An 18111-nucleotide genomic window follows, 5' to 3' on the forward strand; every position below is an offset into this window, starting at 1 on the left:
TTGACAGCTCCAAAGCTGGACACAGTTAAATCAAAACTGAAAAACCACCTGTTTATTCTGGCATTTATGATCACGTAACTTTCCCCCCTCCTGTACACATCCCTATGTACTGATCTTAGACAAAATTATGCGCTTTGGGTCCTACGGGAGAAAGAAGGTTTACAAATGTTTTGTTGTTGTTGATCTATAGAATTGACTGGATTTTTGGTCTTTATTTTAAAGTTGCACAGTTGCACCTTTGCTGTTGATTTGGTATGCAGGAGAAGGTAACAGATGCTTCTGCACTTACATTTCACTGTCTTGCTCGAGTTTCAGCCACACGGTGAGAGAGAAAGCACTTCCAATGTCTCCCACTCTCCTCGTTAGAAAGCAGTCTTTGTGATCATAATAAATGAAGCTATACGAATCATTGCTGGACCTCAGTTGGAAGTCGTATACATCCTTCCTGACACAAAGACCGAGGTCTCCTGAAAGCAACTGGTGAAAGCCAGGAGTTGTGGATCTGTATGGGCAGTCTTGAACACAAAACCGTTGAATGCAAGTCTCCAGGCTTTGCCCATCCAAATCACTTTGACAAAAAACGCTTCTTTGAGGGAAACCACAAGTGGCATTGAGTGGTTCTGTTACGATGGGCTTAAAAGCTGCTAAGTTTTCCAACTGTGGAAAGAGGCCTTGAGTGCTAATGATGGGAGCGTAGGAGAGGAGTCCAATGAGAAGTGCTTCCAAAATATGAAGCCATGATGAAAGTTTTGCCATCAGCAGGAAAGTACACATGGTTAACAAAATTTTTTACAGAAGAAATATTTCTATAAATCTCGATGCCTATGTTATAGGACAACATCAGGAGTCTGTTGAGCGGATGTCATCTCTTTGGTTTTGGAAAGACTGTCTCATAATCCATTATTGACGAGTAACCTAAAAATAATGGACAGAAGACAATTAAATCTAAAAGTATAAAGGTATAGAGAGCATTTTAAATACTATAATTGTCAACAAAATACCGTATATACTCAATTACAAGTCGACCTTGTATATAAGTCGACGCCAATGTTCAACCCTCTTAAGCTGGAATTTTTTTATTGACTCAAGTATAAGTTTACCCAGCAAAGTTAATGGCTGCACCTGGGGACTGCACTGCATACAGTATTGAAGCCATTAACCCCTCCTGTCTCCTCTTAAAGTGCAGCCAATAACTCCTCCAGGCCCCCAAGTGCTGCAATTATTCACTCACCTTTATGCAGCTCCCTGCCACTTTCCTTGTTAATTGTTGTGGCCAGACCTTTCAGACCTGTGTGTTCTTGGCATTTCTTTTATCAAGAAAATGTCGCTTACCACAGGGTACATTTCTGCAAATGGGAATGTCACTATTAGTACACACATACCTCGGTGTGCTCAGTGTTGCCTGTGGCCCGTGTATAAGTCGACCCCTATACTTTTATGAAAGGAATCAGACCTACATTTCTAGACTTATACTCAAGTATATACAGTAGGACTTATTTGTATGTATGTATATCAATATAAAGCTTTGGCCAAACTACAGGGGTGAGCAGCCCAGGCCTGTGGGAGGCCACATCTACTCATCTTTCCTACCTTCCATACAGGGCTTACCACTATTATTATTATTATTATTATTATTATTATTATTGATATATAATTTATGTAGCACCAGCTTCTTCTGTGGCACTGTACTACAGAATACAAGGTATAACAATACAATATAAACAATACAACAGTTAAAGAACAACTGTAGTGAGAAGAATATGGAGGCTGCTATATTTGTTTGCTTTAATTATACCAGTTGCCTGGCAGCCCTGCTGATCTATTTGGCTGCAGTAGCGTCTGAATCACACCAGAAACAAGCATGCTGCTAATCTAGTCAGATCTGACAATAATGTCAGGAACACCTGATCTGCTGCATGCTTGTTCAGGGTCTATGATTAGAGTATTAGAGGCAGAGGATCAGCAGGATAGCCAGGCAACTGGTATTGCTTACAAGGAAATAGATATGGCAGCTTCCATAGACCTATCACTTCAGTTGTCCTTTAACAATGCAAGACAATGGTGGATAACAGCTGATGCAGCTCCCTTGCATTTTTGCCGATGGGGGGGGGGGGGGGGGGGCATTGCAGCCGGATTGGGTCTAGCAAAACATGCCTCTATGTGGATCAAAGCCTCCACCACTTTAATCCTCTGTGGCAGCACCGAACACTGTGTAATAATGAAATTATTGAGCACTACTGGTGCTTGTGAAAGTGGATAGAGCTCCGGGCACCACCACACTGCCACTGATGGTACGTACAAAAGCCTCCGGATCTCTGTATCCTGATTCTTTTTCCCCGATCAGCCACGCCCCCCCCCCCCTCCCCAGCACCCTGGAAAAAATTAGGTGCTGGGGGGGACGTGAGTAATCAGGAAAAAGAATGGTAAGGGGTTACCTTAAGGGACAACTATCAAAGTTAACTAACATTCTAAATGCCACATATATTTCCTGTAATGACTAGCAAAAAAGCAATACAAAGGCTTTTTTTTTTCATTTTTTATATGAAGAAAATATGAAATTTACAGAGAACAGTTTTCACTATGGGCATTACTACGGAGGACTTTGTCCAGAACATCCAGCATACAGAAACAATCTTCACTGGCTGTAATGCTGTAACTTGAACTATAGCTTCAAATAGCGTGTAAATAACTCATCGGCTGTTCCTGTGTCTCTGCCTCATGCAGTCTTAAGCAGGGCCGGCTCTAGCGTGGGGCAAGAGGGGGCATTGCCCCCTTAAATTATTACTCTGCCCCCTCGATAGGGGTGGCAGGGGAGAGAGAAGCGGAGAGAGAAGAGGAAACTGTGGGCACAGCAGGGAAGGGGGGCCATCTCCCCCCTTCCCTCACCTTGAGGCTTCCCCTCTCTCTCACTCCCCCCTCCTGATATCAGCAGGTGGCAGCGGTGGTAGAACACTCCCTCACTTCCCAGCGCGGGAGAGCGAGAGGTCTAGACTAGACCAGAGTAGTGGCAGCGGCGCACAAATCTCTGTCCCGCGCTGGGAAGAGAGGAAGTGTTGCTGATATCTGGAGGGGGAGCTAGAGAGAGGGGGAGCCCCAAGGTGAGGGAAGGGGGAGACGTCCCCCCTTTCCCGCTGTGCCCACAGCTTCCTCTTCTCTCTCAGACTCCGCTGCCACCCCACCTGGGGACATCTATACACCTGGCTATACTGGGGATTTGGGACACGGTAAGTCCTGACCACATCTACTGGGGGACACCTATAGACATGGCGACATATACACCTGGCTACATATACTGGGGATATATAAACCTGGCTACATATACTGGGGATGTATACACCTGGCTACATATACTGGGGTTATATACACCTGGGTACATATACTGGGGTTATATACACCTGGGTACATATTCTGGGGACGGCTATACACCTGGCTACATACACTGGGGATATATAAACCTGGCTACATATACTGGGAATATATACACCTGGCTACATATACTGGGAATATATACACCTGGCTACATATACTGGGGATATATACACCTGGCTACATATACTGGGGATATACACACCTGGTTACATATACTGGGGATATATACACCTGGCTAATAAACTGGGGACAGCTATACACCTGACTACCTATACTGGGGAGACTGTCTGTCTGTCTTTATGTGCATTTAGTGATGAAACGCTGTCTCTTATGTACATTTAGTGGTGAAACGCTGTCTCTCATTACATGCATTTACTGGTGAAAGGCTGTCTGTCATTACATGCATTTAGTGGTGAAACGCTGTCTCTTATGTGCATTTAGTGGTGAAATGCTGTCTCTCATTACTTGTATTTACTGGTGAAACGCTGTCTCTCATTACGTGCATTTACTGGGGAAACGCTGTCTGTCATTACGTGCATTTACTGGTGAAAGGCTGTCTCTCATTGCATGCATTTACGTGGGAAACGCTGTCTGTCATTATGTGCGTTTACTGGTGAAACGCTGTCTCTCATTACATGCATTTACTGGGGGAACGCTGTCTGTCATTACGTGCATTTACTGGGGAAACGCTGTCTGTCATTATGTGCATTTACTTCATATTTTTTATGTAACTACATTAGCTGGTAACTACATTACAGTTAGCCCCGCCCACATGCCAGGAAGAGCTCATTTTGAATGGGGGGAAGCATCGAAGAACAGGAAAAAGCACAGGTCCTTCTCTTCAGATCCTTCCTTCTATGTAGCTAAAAAAATCACTCTGCTGTTCTCATATGATCTGTGGGAAAGCAGTGTGTGGGCAGGGCAGAAACAAATGGTAAATCATTCCTCTGTGAATAGTGACAGAGAAGTAGAACTTATCTACATGGTACAGCGCTAGCCTGGATGCTGACATAAGGTTTTACAAAAGTTAATAAACAAAGCATTACTTTGATAAACAAAGCATCACAGTCTGTAATAAGAGACTTCTGAAAAGCTTTCTATTGTTGCTCAAGTGTCAGTCTTTGTATTTTCTTTTTCTCTGCAGAGGACAGGTCAAAAGTTCAAAGGCCTGCTCTGTAAAATCATTTAGCATGCTGAGTAGTGTGTAAACTGCAAATATTAGATAATGATGCAATGTTATAAAAAAAAACTATATAACTATATAAACTGAAAATAAAAATATGAGAATATTTTCTTTGCTACTAATGTTCTAGTATTTATCTGTACTACACATACAATTCATTATATCATATATTTTTTTCAGGGTCTCTTTAATGGTTACCTGAGCCGTTATGAAGTCTTGATTGATCCTATGGGAAAATATTTACAATTAACTTGAAATAAGAGGGATATGGTCAGTAAGACACACTGCAAATGTAATGTAAACCTCTATGAATTCATGCACGGGACACAAGGAAAACACAAATGAGTGCATATTAAAGCTAACCTCCCATGCATAATAAAGCTAACTCCCTCCTTAAAGATCTAACACTACATCTTGGTGCTTGTTCACAGATGTACACCAGGCCACCCCCACAGTCCTCCAACGACCTACGCCTAACTTCCCCACACATTTCCCACTCCCATGCGTGCATGCAGGTTTTCTCAAGAGCCCCCCCCCCCCCCCCCACCTTATGGAACTCCCTTCCACCGCTCATCAGACTCCTTCAACACATGCAAGAATGCCCTCAAACCCACCTCTTTAAGATGGCCGCCCCACCCGCTATCACGCTATAACTCCCTGCTAAATACTTATTCTACAGCCCTATCTTGTGTGTGTGTGTGTGTCCCCACTTTAGATTGTAAGCCTCTGGCAGGGTCCTCCCTTCCCTGGTGTATTCTACATGATGGTGTGCCCCCATCATTGTGCTCCTTTCCTATGGCTGTCTTATACATTAATTACTGGACCTACCTTACCAGCCCTAAATTATCATTATTATTATTTAGTATTTATATAGCGCCGGTATCTTCCACAGTGCTGTACAGAGTATATATAGTCTTGTCACTAACTGTCCCTTGGAGGAGCTCACAATCTAGTCCCTACCATAGTCCTATGTCTATATTGTGTAGTGTATGTATTGTAGTCTAGGGACAATTTAGGGGGGAAGCCAATTACTGTATATTTTTGGGACGTGGGAGGAAACCGGAGCGCCCGGAAGAAACCCACGCAGAGACGGGGAGAACATACAAACTCCTTGCAGATGTTGACCTGGCTGGGATTCGAACTGGGGACCCAACAATGCAAGGTGACCACTACGCCACCTTGCTGCCCATAAATCACATGATCATGTATTTTGTGTCATTATTTGTATCATTGTATGTATATATTGTCTAGCACTGTGTAATATGTTTGCGCTTTATAAATACAATAAATAATGATAACTGGCTTCCCCCCCCCAAGAACTGTCCCTAAACTCTAACAGGGACATTAGATTAGGAGCTCCAGTGAGTCATGTAAATTGTCCAGCATACGCTGCAGAAAATGTTCCAGCGCTATGTCAATGCATTGTTATAATGAATAAACAGCATCATCGTTATCATCATCATCATGTTATCAACACTATAATAAGTGAAGGAATACGTGTATGTTTATAAAGAGATCCTTACCTTAGTTGAAGTCCTCTCGCTGCTTGTCAGAGGGCCAGCAAAGCTGATTATACCTCTCCGGCCTTCACCATCTGTTTCTGGCTTTGTGTGAGATCTTCGTTTTTACTTCGCTATCTAGTTTCACTCAAATCTAATGGAAATGGCTCCAGAGAGCGTCACCTACGGATTGACACATCAGGTGACCCAGATGTCGCACCTTCCCGCAGTATCCCACCTTTACCTCAGACTAGTTACAGGAGCAGACACGTGTGATATTGCTAAGCAACAGCCCGTCACTCCAGACCTCAAAGCCCCGCGTCCGCCAGCTGTCTACATTACCTAAAGTGCAATAGGGGCTTATCAACTAAGTGGGCAGATTACACTAATTTGCTTTGTGTTTCGTGGTTTATATATTAAATGGTTACTCCACTTTATAAAATAATAACAATCCAAACAACATATATCAAAGCATCATCACTATTCAAGTCATATTGTAACCAAATGCCAGTAATTATTACCTTTAAAGGGACACTGAAGCAAAAAAAAAAACCCTCATGATATAATGAATTGGTTGTGTAATACAGATAATTGATAAAACATTAGTAGCAAAGAAAATAGTGTGATATTTTTATATTCATATGTATAGCTTTTGTAACATTGCATCATTCTCTAATAATTGCAGTTTCCACAATACACTCAGCATTTTAAATGGTTTCTGTAACGATCGGTGGGCGCAGAGAGTATCTGATTACCGGTGATCTGCAGTATCACCGGAAATACAGATATATACTAGATTATAAGTGATCTGCAGTCTCACCGATAATCCGATATACAAACTAACCTCTGTTCACCTGAGTAGAGTGTAGTGTTTGGTGTAACAGTATCACTTTGAGGACTAGGCCTCAGTGCAGCAAGGAGTACTACACAGATTCCTTCCGCAGACCTGAGCTCTCCAAGACGGGAGGAGTCAGAGTGACAGTAGGAAGGATGTCTGAAAGTGACCCTCAAGAGAAGGGTCGCTAACAGAGCGAGGAACCGCCTCCAACGCTAAGGTCGGTTCTCGAGGTCGGACAAGCCAGGTCGTATACACACGGACAGATAAAGTACAAGATCAGGAGTCAAAAGGCGGAGTCTAGGTACAGGCAGGGTTCGGCAACGGGGTATCAGATATATCGAGGTACAGAATCAGGAGGCTGAGGCGGAGTCTAGAAACGAGCCGGAGATCAGCAACAGAGTATCAGAATTATCGAGGTACAAGATCAGAGTTCAGAAGGGTAGTCAAGGCAGGCAAAAGTCATAACAGATAATCACAATCAAACTAGTACTTTAGCTATCAACAGAATCTAGCTAAGTGTAGGATTACAGCTCCAGCTGGTCCCGGCACACTTGCGGATCTGACTACGGATCTGGGTGCTCCCACATATGTGATCGCACGCCAGACAAAGAGCAAGTGAACAACCAGCAGTATATATACTCTAGGACCTTTCCAGGACCTCCCTAATTGCTGGTCCAATGGGAGCAGTGGAATTTGTCAGCTGACCCAGCTGGTCAGCCGACTCCCTTCTAACTGCTATTTAAACTCTGCCTCTGTGCTCGCGCGCGTGTAAGTCTGAATCTTGGTGGACTATCAGTCCCAGCCACACCAGTACTGTTTTGCAATGTATCCAGTGAACTGAGTGCGGGAGCCGCCTCCAATGCGGATTCCGCCGTTCCCAATGCGGATTCCGCCGCTCTGCCTAAACGGCATGTGGCGTTTTTTCCGCGTTGTGACGCCATGCTGGACGCGGAATCAGCCGCCTCGCCTTGAGAGACAGCGGCTTTTCCGCATTTCATCACAATTTCACAGAGCAGGCTATTGACTCTAACCTTTTCTCTGCAGAAAAAAAACATAAACAAAGAAGAAACAATGAGAGACGGTTGAGATAAGAGCTTCAAAAGACAGCGCTGTCCTCGACTTTACAAAGTCACAAAGCTCAAAGAAGCTCTTTTGCATAGATAACAACTGAAGTTTCTTAACTCTTCTTGTACTGGAAACAATATGACCCTCATATCTCTGCTAATAATGTTCTATTTCTTAGCCGTACTACACATACAAATCATTATATCATAGGTTTATTTTCACTTCAGATTCCCTTCAATGCACACCTGAAGTAAGAGGAATATGGTAGCGAACATATGCCATATTTATTTTTTTGTAAAGAACCATTATCGCAAAAAATTTTAACATTTAAAATACATGTAAACACATGCAAATAGGAAGTATGTTTCCCGCAGAGTATGATAAGCTATAAATTACTTTTCTCCTATGTTGCTGTCACTTACAGTAGTTAGTAGAAATCTGAAGGAACTGAGAGGTTTTTGACTAGTTTATTTCTTCATGGGGGATTCTCAGTATTTCGTTATAAAATCATTCTGCCTTTACAAAATCAGCAACTGCCAATCACTAAGTGATTTTGAAAATATAAAAAATCCTGAGGATCTCCCATGGGGAGATGGGCTAGTTCCAAACCTGTCAGTTCTGTCAGATTTCTACTACCTGCTGAAAGTGACAGCAAGATAGGAGAAAAGTAATTCATAGCACATTTTACTCTGGTAGATAGTCCTTATCCTTTAAACAATACCAGTTGCCTGGCAGTCCTAATGATTTTCCTGGCTAAAGAATTGTCTGAATCACACACATGAAACAATCATGCAGCTAATTCAGTAAAACGTCAGTCAGAACTCAGAAACACCTGATCTGCATGCTTGTTCAGGGTCTATGAATAAAAGTATTAGGGCAGATGATAAGCAGGATAGCCAGGCAATTTTCATTGTTTAAAAGACCACTATCACGTAAAAAGTAGAGATGTTGCGAACGGTTTCCGAACCGTTTCCCGGCGAACATCTCAAAATCTGTGGGTCTTCTACTACATCATGAGTGACGTCACGATCATGCGCAGAGAGTGCCCGGCAACAGGAGTGCGATCGAGGATGCGCTCCGCCGGCCAGCGCAGGCGTACTACTCCGGGTCATTGCGACCTGGAAGTAGTAGAAGGCCCAGAGAGATTCACCCTGCGAACGGTTCGGGCCATCTCTAGTAAAAAGTAGGCAGTTAAAATGTGACAGAACTAACAGGTTTTTGGCCAGTCTATCTACCCATGGGGGATTCTCAGGGTTTGTTTTCAACAGCATTTCCTGAACAGCAGTTGCAAAGTCAAACTGACAAAACAGTGTGCAAGTGAGTAGTGTTGGGCGAACACCTAGATGTTCGGGTTCGGGTACAAAGCACGAAAGTTCGGGTCCCCATTGACTTCCATTATGTTCGGAGTTCGGCGCGAACACCCGAACATCGCGGCGATGTTCGGCGAACGTTCGCGCCGAACTACGAACATAATGGAAGTCAATGGGGACCCGAACTTTCGTGCTTTGTAAAGCTTCCTTACATGCTACATACCCCAAATTTGCAGGGTATGTGCACCTTGGGAGTGGGTACAAGAGGAAAAAAAATATTTGAAAAAGAGCTTATAGTTTTTGAGAAAATTGATTGTAAAGTTTCAAAGGAAAAACTGTCTTTTAAATGTGGAAAATGTCATGTTTCTTTGCACAGGTAACATGCTTTTTGTTGCCATGCAGTCATAAATGTAATACAGAGAAGAAGTTCCAGGAAAAGGGACCGGTAACGCTAACCCAGCACAAGCAGCAGAACACGTGATGGAACAGGAGGAGACGCAGGAGGAGAAGGCCACGCTTTTTGAGACACAGCATCCCAGGCCTTGCATGAGGACAAATAGCGTGTGGATATAGCAATGCTTTTTGCCGCCATGCAGTCATAAATGTAATAAAGATGAGAGGTTCAATAAACAGGGACCGGAAACGCTAACCCAGCAGCAGCAGCAGCAGCACACGTGATGGAACAGGAGGAGGCGCAGGAGGAGAAGGCCACGCTTTTTGAGACACAACATCCCAGGCCTTGCATGAGGACAAATAGCGTGCGGATATAGCAATGCTTTTTGCCGCCATGCAGTCATAAATGTAATACAGATGAGAGGTTCAATAAACAGGGACCGGAAACGCTAACCCATCACAGATGGTCATTGTTCATGTTACTTGGTTGGGGTCCAGGAGTGTTGCATAGTCGTTTCCAATCCAGGATTGATTCATTTTAATTTGAGTCAGACGGTCTGCATTTTGTGTGGAGAGGCGGATACGCCGATCTGTGACGATGCCTCCGGCAGCACTGAAACAGCGTTCCGACATAACGCTGGCTGCCGGGCAAGCCAGCACCTCTATTGCGTACATTGCCAGTTCATGCCAGGTGTCTAGCTTCGATACCCAATAGTTGAAGGGTGCAGATGGATTGTTCAACACAGCTACGCCATCTGACATGTACTCCTTGACCATCTTCTCCAGGCGATTGGTGTTGGAGGTGGATCTGCACGCTTGCTGTTCTGTGGGCTGCTGCTGCATGGGTGTCATAAAATTTTCCCACTCCAAGGACACTGCCGATACCATTCCCTTTTGGGCACTAGCTGTGGCTTGTGTTGTTTGCTGCCCTCCTGGTCGTCCTGGGTTTGCGGAAGTCAGTCTGTCGGCGTACAACTGGCTAGAGGAGGGGGAGGATGTCAATCTCCTCTCTAAAGTCTCCACAAGGGCCTGCTGGTATTCTTCCATTTTGACCTGTCTGACTCTTTCTTCAAGCAGTTTTGGAACATTGTGTTTGTACCGTGGATCCAGAAGGGTATAAACCCAGTAATTGGTGTTGTCCAGAATGCGCACAATGCGTGGGTCGCGTTCAATGCAGTCTAGCATGAATTGAGCCATGTGTGCCAGAGTCCTGCCAGAATCCTCATCATCCTCTTGTGAGTGTTGTGATAGTTGTTGTGATGCATCATAGTCGTCACCTTCTTCCTGGTCTGCTTCTGCTGACCATTCGCGCTGAATTGTGGAAGTCCAATGTGCACCGCTCTGGCCCTCGTCAGTGGTGGCATGAAATTCCTGCTCCAACTCCAGCTGTTCCTCCTCCTCTTCTTCGTCATAGCTGCTGGGGCCAGCGTTTCCTGAGGCGGATGGCCTGATGTTGGTACCATCACGCTGATCATTTTCTCCTTCAGATTCCCCCAGTTGCATCATGACAGCTGTTTCCTTGATTTTCAACATTGACTTCTTCAGTTAACACAGCAGTGATATGGTAATGCTGACTGAAGAGTTGTCACTGCTCACAAGCAATGTGGATTGCTCAAAATTTTGGAGGACTTGGCAGAGGTCCAACATGTTGGCCCAATCGGATCCACAGAAGCTTGGCAGCTGTCCGGATGCGCCTCGGTACTGCGCCGTCATGTACTGGACCACTGCACTCTTCTGCTCGCAAAAGCGGGCTAGCATGTGCAGCGTAGAATTCCAGCGCGTAGGGACATCACACAGCAAGCGATGGTGGGGGAGATTGAAGCGCTCCTGCATCTTGGCGAGTGCCCCCGAAGCAGTACTGGAATTTCTACAATGTTTGGCCACTCGTCGCACCTTCAACAGAAGATCGGCCACGCCTGGGTATGTCCTCAGGAACCGCTGAACTACTAGGTTCATCACGTGCGCCAGGCAAGGGATGAGTGTCAGCTTAGCCAACCTTAAAGCGCGAATGAGATTACTCCCATTATCACACACAACCATGCCCGTTTTCAGGTCCAGCGGTGCCAGCCACAAATCCGTCTGTTCCTTTATGCCCCTCCAAATTTCCTCCCCTGTGTGCTGCTTATCCCCAAGGCAGATCAGCTTCAGCAACGCTTGCTGACGCATGCCAACAGCTGTGCTGCACTGCTTCCACGATCCTACTGCTGCTGGGTTAGCGTTTCCGGATGAGGTACAGCTTTGAGATGCGTTGGAGGAGAAGGAGTCAGAGAGGTAGGTGCTGCTGTTGTTATCCAGTGGGAGGGACGGCGGTGCAGCTGTTTGCGGCGTGGGCAACCCCCGCGCCGTAGCAGGTGAGGGATCGCTGCCAGGCTCCACAAGGTTCACCCAGTGCGCGGTAAGGGAGATGTATCGACCCTGGCCGAACGCACTCGTCCAGGTGTCAGTGGTGAGGTGAACCTTGCAGGCAACGGCATTCTTCAAGCTTCGGGTTATTTTGCTGACCACGTGCTCATGCAACTCAGGCACTGCAGAGCGTGCAAAGTGGTAGCGGCTGGGAACCACGTAACGTGGGATGGCCACTGACATCATGCCCTTGAAGCTGTTTGTCTCCACCACTCGATATGGCAGCATTTCGCAGGCCAGAAGCTTGGCTATGCTGGCTGTTACTGCCACGGCCCGGGGGTCATTTGCTGGCAATTTCCTCTTGCGCTCAAACATCTCCGACACAGACAACTGAACCGTAGCGCTGCACACGGAAGGGCTGTTGGTTGTTGTGTTTGATGAACACTGGGAGACCTCAAGAGCACTACTCCGGAAAGTGACAGTGTCAGCGTCGTCTGATGTTTGTGAATGTTGTGAACCACGCAATGGCTGGGCTACTGCTGCTGCTGAAGCGGGTCTGGTGGTGAGTCTGGTAAACCCCAAGGGAGGCAGTGTTGCTGGTACCCTGTCCTGCCGCGTTTGCCCACAGAGTGGGATGTTTGGATAGCATGTGGCGGCTCATGCTGGTGGTGGAGAGGTTGTTAATACTTTTCCCCCTGCTCAGGCGGGTCTTGCACACCTTGCAAATCGCCATAGTACCATCCTCAGTGCAGTCTTCAAAGAAAGCCCAGACTTTGGAGCACCTGCCTTGCTGGCGATTTCTGTTTGCGCCTCTTTTGCCTCTCACTTGAACTTCCACGCTTGTGGTGCCTGAAATTGCGCTCCGCCTACCTTGTGGCACAAGGCGAACTCGTGCAGCAGTGGGTTCTTCAACAGACTCATCTGTGCTGCTGCTACGACGGCGATGTTCTCGTTCACAAACAAAATCTGGGTCTATGTTCACATTGTCCATACCCTCCTCTTTCATCTCCTCAAACTCGTCATATGTCATTGTGGGGGGCCGCCGCCGTGGAGTAGAGCTCCCCAGAACAACCTCTGCGCAGCTCACTCCAACGTCGTCTTCCAGATCTTGTCGGCCGACCTCCTGCAATTGCAACCCCTCCTGCCCAACTTGCTCTGGGGTTTGGGTTTCCGAGTCCTCCTCGGACTCGGCTTGTATTTCAGTGCGCGGTGCATTTCCCACAGTTAATGGTTGTGAATCCGGGCACAACATTTCTGGCTGTTCCTCCATTGACCTTTGAAAGGTGGAAGTTTGTTGGGCTGGGAATAGCTCCTGCGAATACCCCATTGTGTCCTGAGGTAATTCATCGGACTGGTTATCTGGCAGTTGTGTGCGTGGTGTCGCTGCCGGTTGTGTCAGCTTTGTGCCCACTGGCTCCTTGTAACTGGCTGAGGACTCGGACCTCGTGCGTGATGTGCTGGTGCTGCTTAACCCACTGCTGGACGCTTGAGATGTCGTCCAAGTAATTATCTGGTCCTGTTCTTTTGGATTTGTGAGGGTTGTTGTCCTGGACAACATGGGCGGTATTGAGTGGGTTTTCTTGGGTGCTCCCCTGTGGCCTGTACGTGAACCGTCAGGGGAAACACCTCTTCCCTTGCCCCTCCCTCTTTCACCGGATTTCTTCCTCATTTCACTTATCCTTAAAGTACACGCTGACTGGCAGCAGTACAGTGGCAGTACAGAAATGCTATACAGTGGTGGGTGAGCGGTGTACCACTATTCCCAGCAGCGACACAGAGCACAATGCCATACAGTGGCGGGTGAGCGGTGTACCACTATTCCCAGCAGCGACACAGAGCACAATGCTATACAGTGGCGGGTGAGCGGTGTACTACTGTTCCCAGCAGACACAGAGTGGCAGTAAACACAATGCTATATAGTGTGGCTGAGCGAGGTACACAGAGTGGCAGTAAACAGAATGCTATATAGTGTGGCTGAGCGAGCGGTGTACTACTATTCCCAGCAGACACAGAGTGGCAGTAAACAGAATGCTATATAGTGTGGCTGAGCGAGCGGTGTACTACTATTCCCAGCAGACACAGAACAGTAAACAGAATGCTATATAGTGTGGCAGAGCGAGGTACACAGAGTGGCAGTAAACAGAATGCTATATAGTGTGGCTGAGCGAGCGGTGTACTACTATTCCCAGCAGACACAGAACAGTAAACAGAATGCTATATAGTGTGGCTGAGCGAGGTACACAGAGTGGCAGTAAACAGAATGCTATATAGTGTGGCTGAGCAAGCGGTGTACTACTATTCCCAGCAGACACAGAACAGTAAACAGAATGCTATATAGTGTGGCTGAGCGAGGTACACAGAGTGGCAGTAAACAGAATGCTATATAGTGTGGCTGAGCGAGCGGTGTACTACTATTCCCAGCAGCGACACAATGACTGGGGGGACCCTGGCTAGCGTGGCTGGAGCGCGAACTACCCTGCCTGCCTACTCAAAGCTAAACCCACAAACAAATGGCGGAGATATGACGTGGTTCGGGTATTTATTTACCCGAACCTCGTGACAGTTCGGCCAATCAGAGCGCGTTCGGTTCCGAACCACATGACCCGTTCGGCCAATCACAGCGCTAGCCGAACGTTCGGGGAACGTTCGGTCATGCGCTCTTAGTTCGGCCATGTGGCCGAACGGTTTGGCCAAACACCACCAGGTGTTCGGCCGAACTTGAACATCACCCGAACAGGGTGATGTTCTGCAGAACCCGAACAGTGGCGAACACTGTTCGCCCAACACTACAAGTGAGTACTGAGGCTGGCTGGTATCTTACTACTTTGGCAGTTAAACTGTTGTTCAGGAAATGCTGTCGAAAGCAAAGAAAAGAAAACCCTGAGAATCCCCCATGAGGAGATGGACTTGCCCAAAACCTGTCGTTTCTGTCAGATTTTAACAGCCTACTTTTTTCACAATAGTGGTCCTTTAAAAGGAAATACATATGTCTCCATATTCCTTTCACTTCAGGCATGCTTAATTTTTTTTTTTTTTTAAGAAATTGTTTTGGAAAGTATGGCAACAGTGATAAATAAATCCTATAGCTGACAGTTTCCTTAGTAGCTGGAAATACAGTTTAAACAGCTAACAAGGTTGCTTGAGTAAGTAATAGTAACACACAGTACACAATAAATACTACATAGAACAGTTCTGCACACAATAAACTCCTCACAGTTCTAATTTATAAATTCTAAACGCTGTCTAGTACCGAAGTGCCCACCTTGTGTTATTCCCATGGATCCCATCAGACCCAGAAGCAGACTTGGGCCCGTGCCGGCCATGCAATCGCACAGGGGCCCCACATCCTCTGCACCAGAGCAGGATCATCTACAAGGCAACATAGGCAGGTGCCTGGGGCTTAATGGGTGTCAAGAGACCCAGCTGCCATCTTTTTTTGACCTCACTCTCTTCTTAACTCATAAAAACTATCATGGGGACTGAAGAAACTAACTCGCCTTGGGCCCCCATTAAGACCTTATCATTCTCTGAGCTGCAACACAGTCAGGGCCAGATTATCCTCTAGGTTCATGTATGCATCAGGACCCATTAGATATTGATAGATAGCGCTCCACTTCTGCTCAGATACATCAAAGGCAGTAAACGACAAGAAGGAAGCCCCCCTTTGGGGCCGCACTCACCCTACCTGTGTGACCACTATGAGACTGGTCAATGTGCGCTCTGTAGTCCTCCTATGGCCGACTGCCTGACCTGGCTCAGATGACTCCTCTTTTGGATGTATGCTTGCCCTGCAGTCCTTCCCTCTGCTGGTTTCTTGTTGTGTGCTCACCTCAAATACAATGAGCCTCACATAGCATAATTCTGTATGGTTAAAATAAAGTTTATTAAAAAGTTGGGTACTCACAAACATTTGCATGTGCCAGCGCATAGAGTATTAAACGGGCTCTCCCCCGTGCCTCTCCGGATAGGCTCGCTGGGCGCTCCGCTTATCCCCGCTTTAAGGTTCCCAGACCGTCCTGTCGGCTGCTAGCTCCTCCCTACGCGTTTCGTCACGTACGCGTGACTCATCAGGGGCCCTGATAAGAGGGAAACAAGGTCTGGATGCAAAGTGGTTAATTGTAAGGTTCCCTCCTGTAGATTATTCTGTCCGTTGCAGTGGAGCTGGAAACGGACAGTTCTGGCTTATCTGCTTGCATTCGGTTGTGCATTTGCAATGGGTCTTATTGTCATTTGCAATCGTTTTGCAGTTCTGGGCAGCTCAGGATGCGGTCATCATTCCACCAATTGCTTGTTGCAGCTGACCTGCGGACAGATTGGCCTGGATTTCCTGCATGCATGTTGTTACATAATACTGCATGTATTTCTTATGGGAGTCCTTTGCATTAACAGCCAGCTAGCAAATGGTAATCAAGCCAGCTGAGGATTGAGTGATTACCATTCAGCTGTGTGGAGATTTGCATACCTGCATCCATTGGCTGATGCCAGCATAAAAGTCTGCCTCCCATTTCATACCCCGCCCGTCATAATGGTCAGTACGCTGATCTACTGGGCACCTTGTTACTCTGTATAGTTCTGTTATTGTAGTTCTAAGCGACCTTATTACTTGTGCTTTATCTAGTTCTTGATAAATATATATGCAGACTTGCTAATATATATTTATCCGTTAGTTGAGCCGTTTGTTATTTTTCTTATCATTGTGTATTGCCTAGTTCCATGCTTGATGGATGATCGCTGCATCCATGGCAGATCAGTGAAGTCCATTATCCAGATAGCTTGGATTCTGCTATCACCACGTTGGTGACTGGTAGTATTCCTGCTACTCTAGTTTCTGGGAATGTAACTAAAGGCTGCAGTTGCTATTAGTTACGTTCTATCCTGTAGTCTTGCCTGGGTGGATGCTTGTTGGTGACTGTTGTTAGCCAGCTTGCTCTGCTTCTGTGAACGTGACTGTGAGTTGCTACTAGTTACGCTCCAATCTATAGTCCTGTCTTGTACTTGTCTGAATACTTGCTATCGCTAAGGCAGCACAATGCGAACTAAGGCAGCGCAAAATCGCACTGCACTGCCATTGTGTTTTATTCGTAGCGATATCAGAAGCCCAAAGCTGCAGTTGCTCTAGGCAGCCATTGTAACCTCTTCCATTATCCAGCTCTTAGCCTTGTTGTGCTGGGTTGTCAGCAAGTATGACTCCCAGCATTACATTAATAGAACAAATCCCCCATACACATAACTTTGTAGGGGGAGAACAATTAATGTTTGCCTTACCTACCAATAATTCACCCCAGCTGCTGCAAAAATGGCACCCACCAGGTTCGGTAAGGACCCCAATGAGGAGTGTAATCTAAGACTCGGGTCTTTTTGCTGTTCAAATAGCATGCCAAAATGCAGTGTGCAAATAGGAAGAATAAAGTGTTCCAGTGATAAAAACAGAATACAACCGCAGAGGGAGGCAAACAGAAATGCCTCATGCATTGCAAGTCCATGTGACTCCTTCGTCAGGAGCATTACAACATAAGTGCATCAGGATGAATAAAACACTTTAAAACGTTAAAATCCAAAAAAGGTAGAGGTGGCTTACCACAATGAAGACACAATATTGGAAACAAGAAGATAATGTATTTGCACTACTAGGCAATGCATTTTGTGAGTTCTTAATTCTTACTTCATCAGGCCACGTTTTAGTACCAGGTATATTGCTGAGCATTGAGCGGAGGATGACCATTGTCATCCCATTCAGCTGATGGCTCCTGGTCAGTTTTTTCCTAAGAGAGTGACTGACCCACAGATGAAGTCCTGTGCCTGTGTGGAGGTAGTTATTCTCCAAAGGCTACATCGGTTGGTTGCCTTTCCCCCATAACCTAGTTTTCTAAGTATAGTAGTCTCCAATTGATACTCCTCCCTAACTTCCTGAACAAATTACACCATCCGGGCTCCTGGTGTCTTTGGCCTCAATTCACTAAGCTTATCTCCTGTCTTTAATAACTCTTCTAGAGTTGTTACCATGGTGATAAGGCATGTAGTATTCAGGAAACATTTTACCTCAGGCAAACCTAAAGTTAACTCTTCTGTCTTTAAGTTAACTCTTCAATCCTTAAAATAACTCCAGAGTTA

General features: G+C 46.0%; 1 protein-coding gene across 7 annotated transcripts in view; it reads right to left on the bottom strand.

Annotated features, from left to right (window-relative positions):
- The window catches only part of USH2A (usherin), a 1078291-nt gene that overhangs the window by 1049921 nt on the left and 10259 nt on the right, over nt 1-18111 (bottom strand). For 5 of the 7 annotated variants that reach the window (XM_068232884.1, XM_068232886.1, XM_068232883.1 and 2 more), the window contains exons 1-2: nt 6076-6279; nt 290-915 (exon numbers count right to left, since the gene is read on the bottom strand). In XM_068232884.1, the coding sequence (XP_068088985.1) occupies nt 290-774 (485 nt within the window). In that variant the 5' untranslated portion in view covers nt 775-915; nt 6076-6279. Of the gene's footprint in view, nt 1-289; nt 916-6075; nt 6280-15685; nt 15763-18111 lie in introns of those variants that run through there. The other 2 variants (XM_068232881.1, XM_068232882.1) reach the window with 2 other exon arrangements.

This window comes from Hyperolius riggenbachi, chromosome 4 (assembly GCF_040937935.1).
Source record: "Hyperolius riggenbachi isolate aHypRig1 chromosome 4, aHypRig1.pri, whole genome shotgun sequence".
NCBI lineage: Eukaryota > Metazoa > Chordata > Amphibia > Anura > Hyperoliidae > Hyperolius > Hyperolius riggenbachi.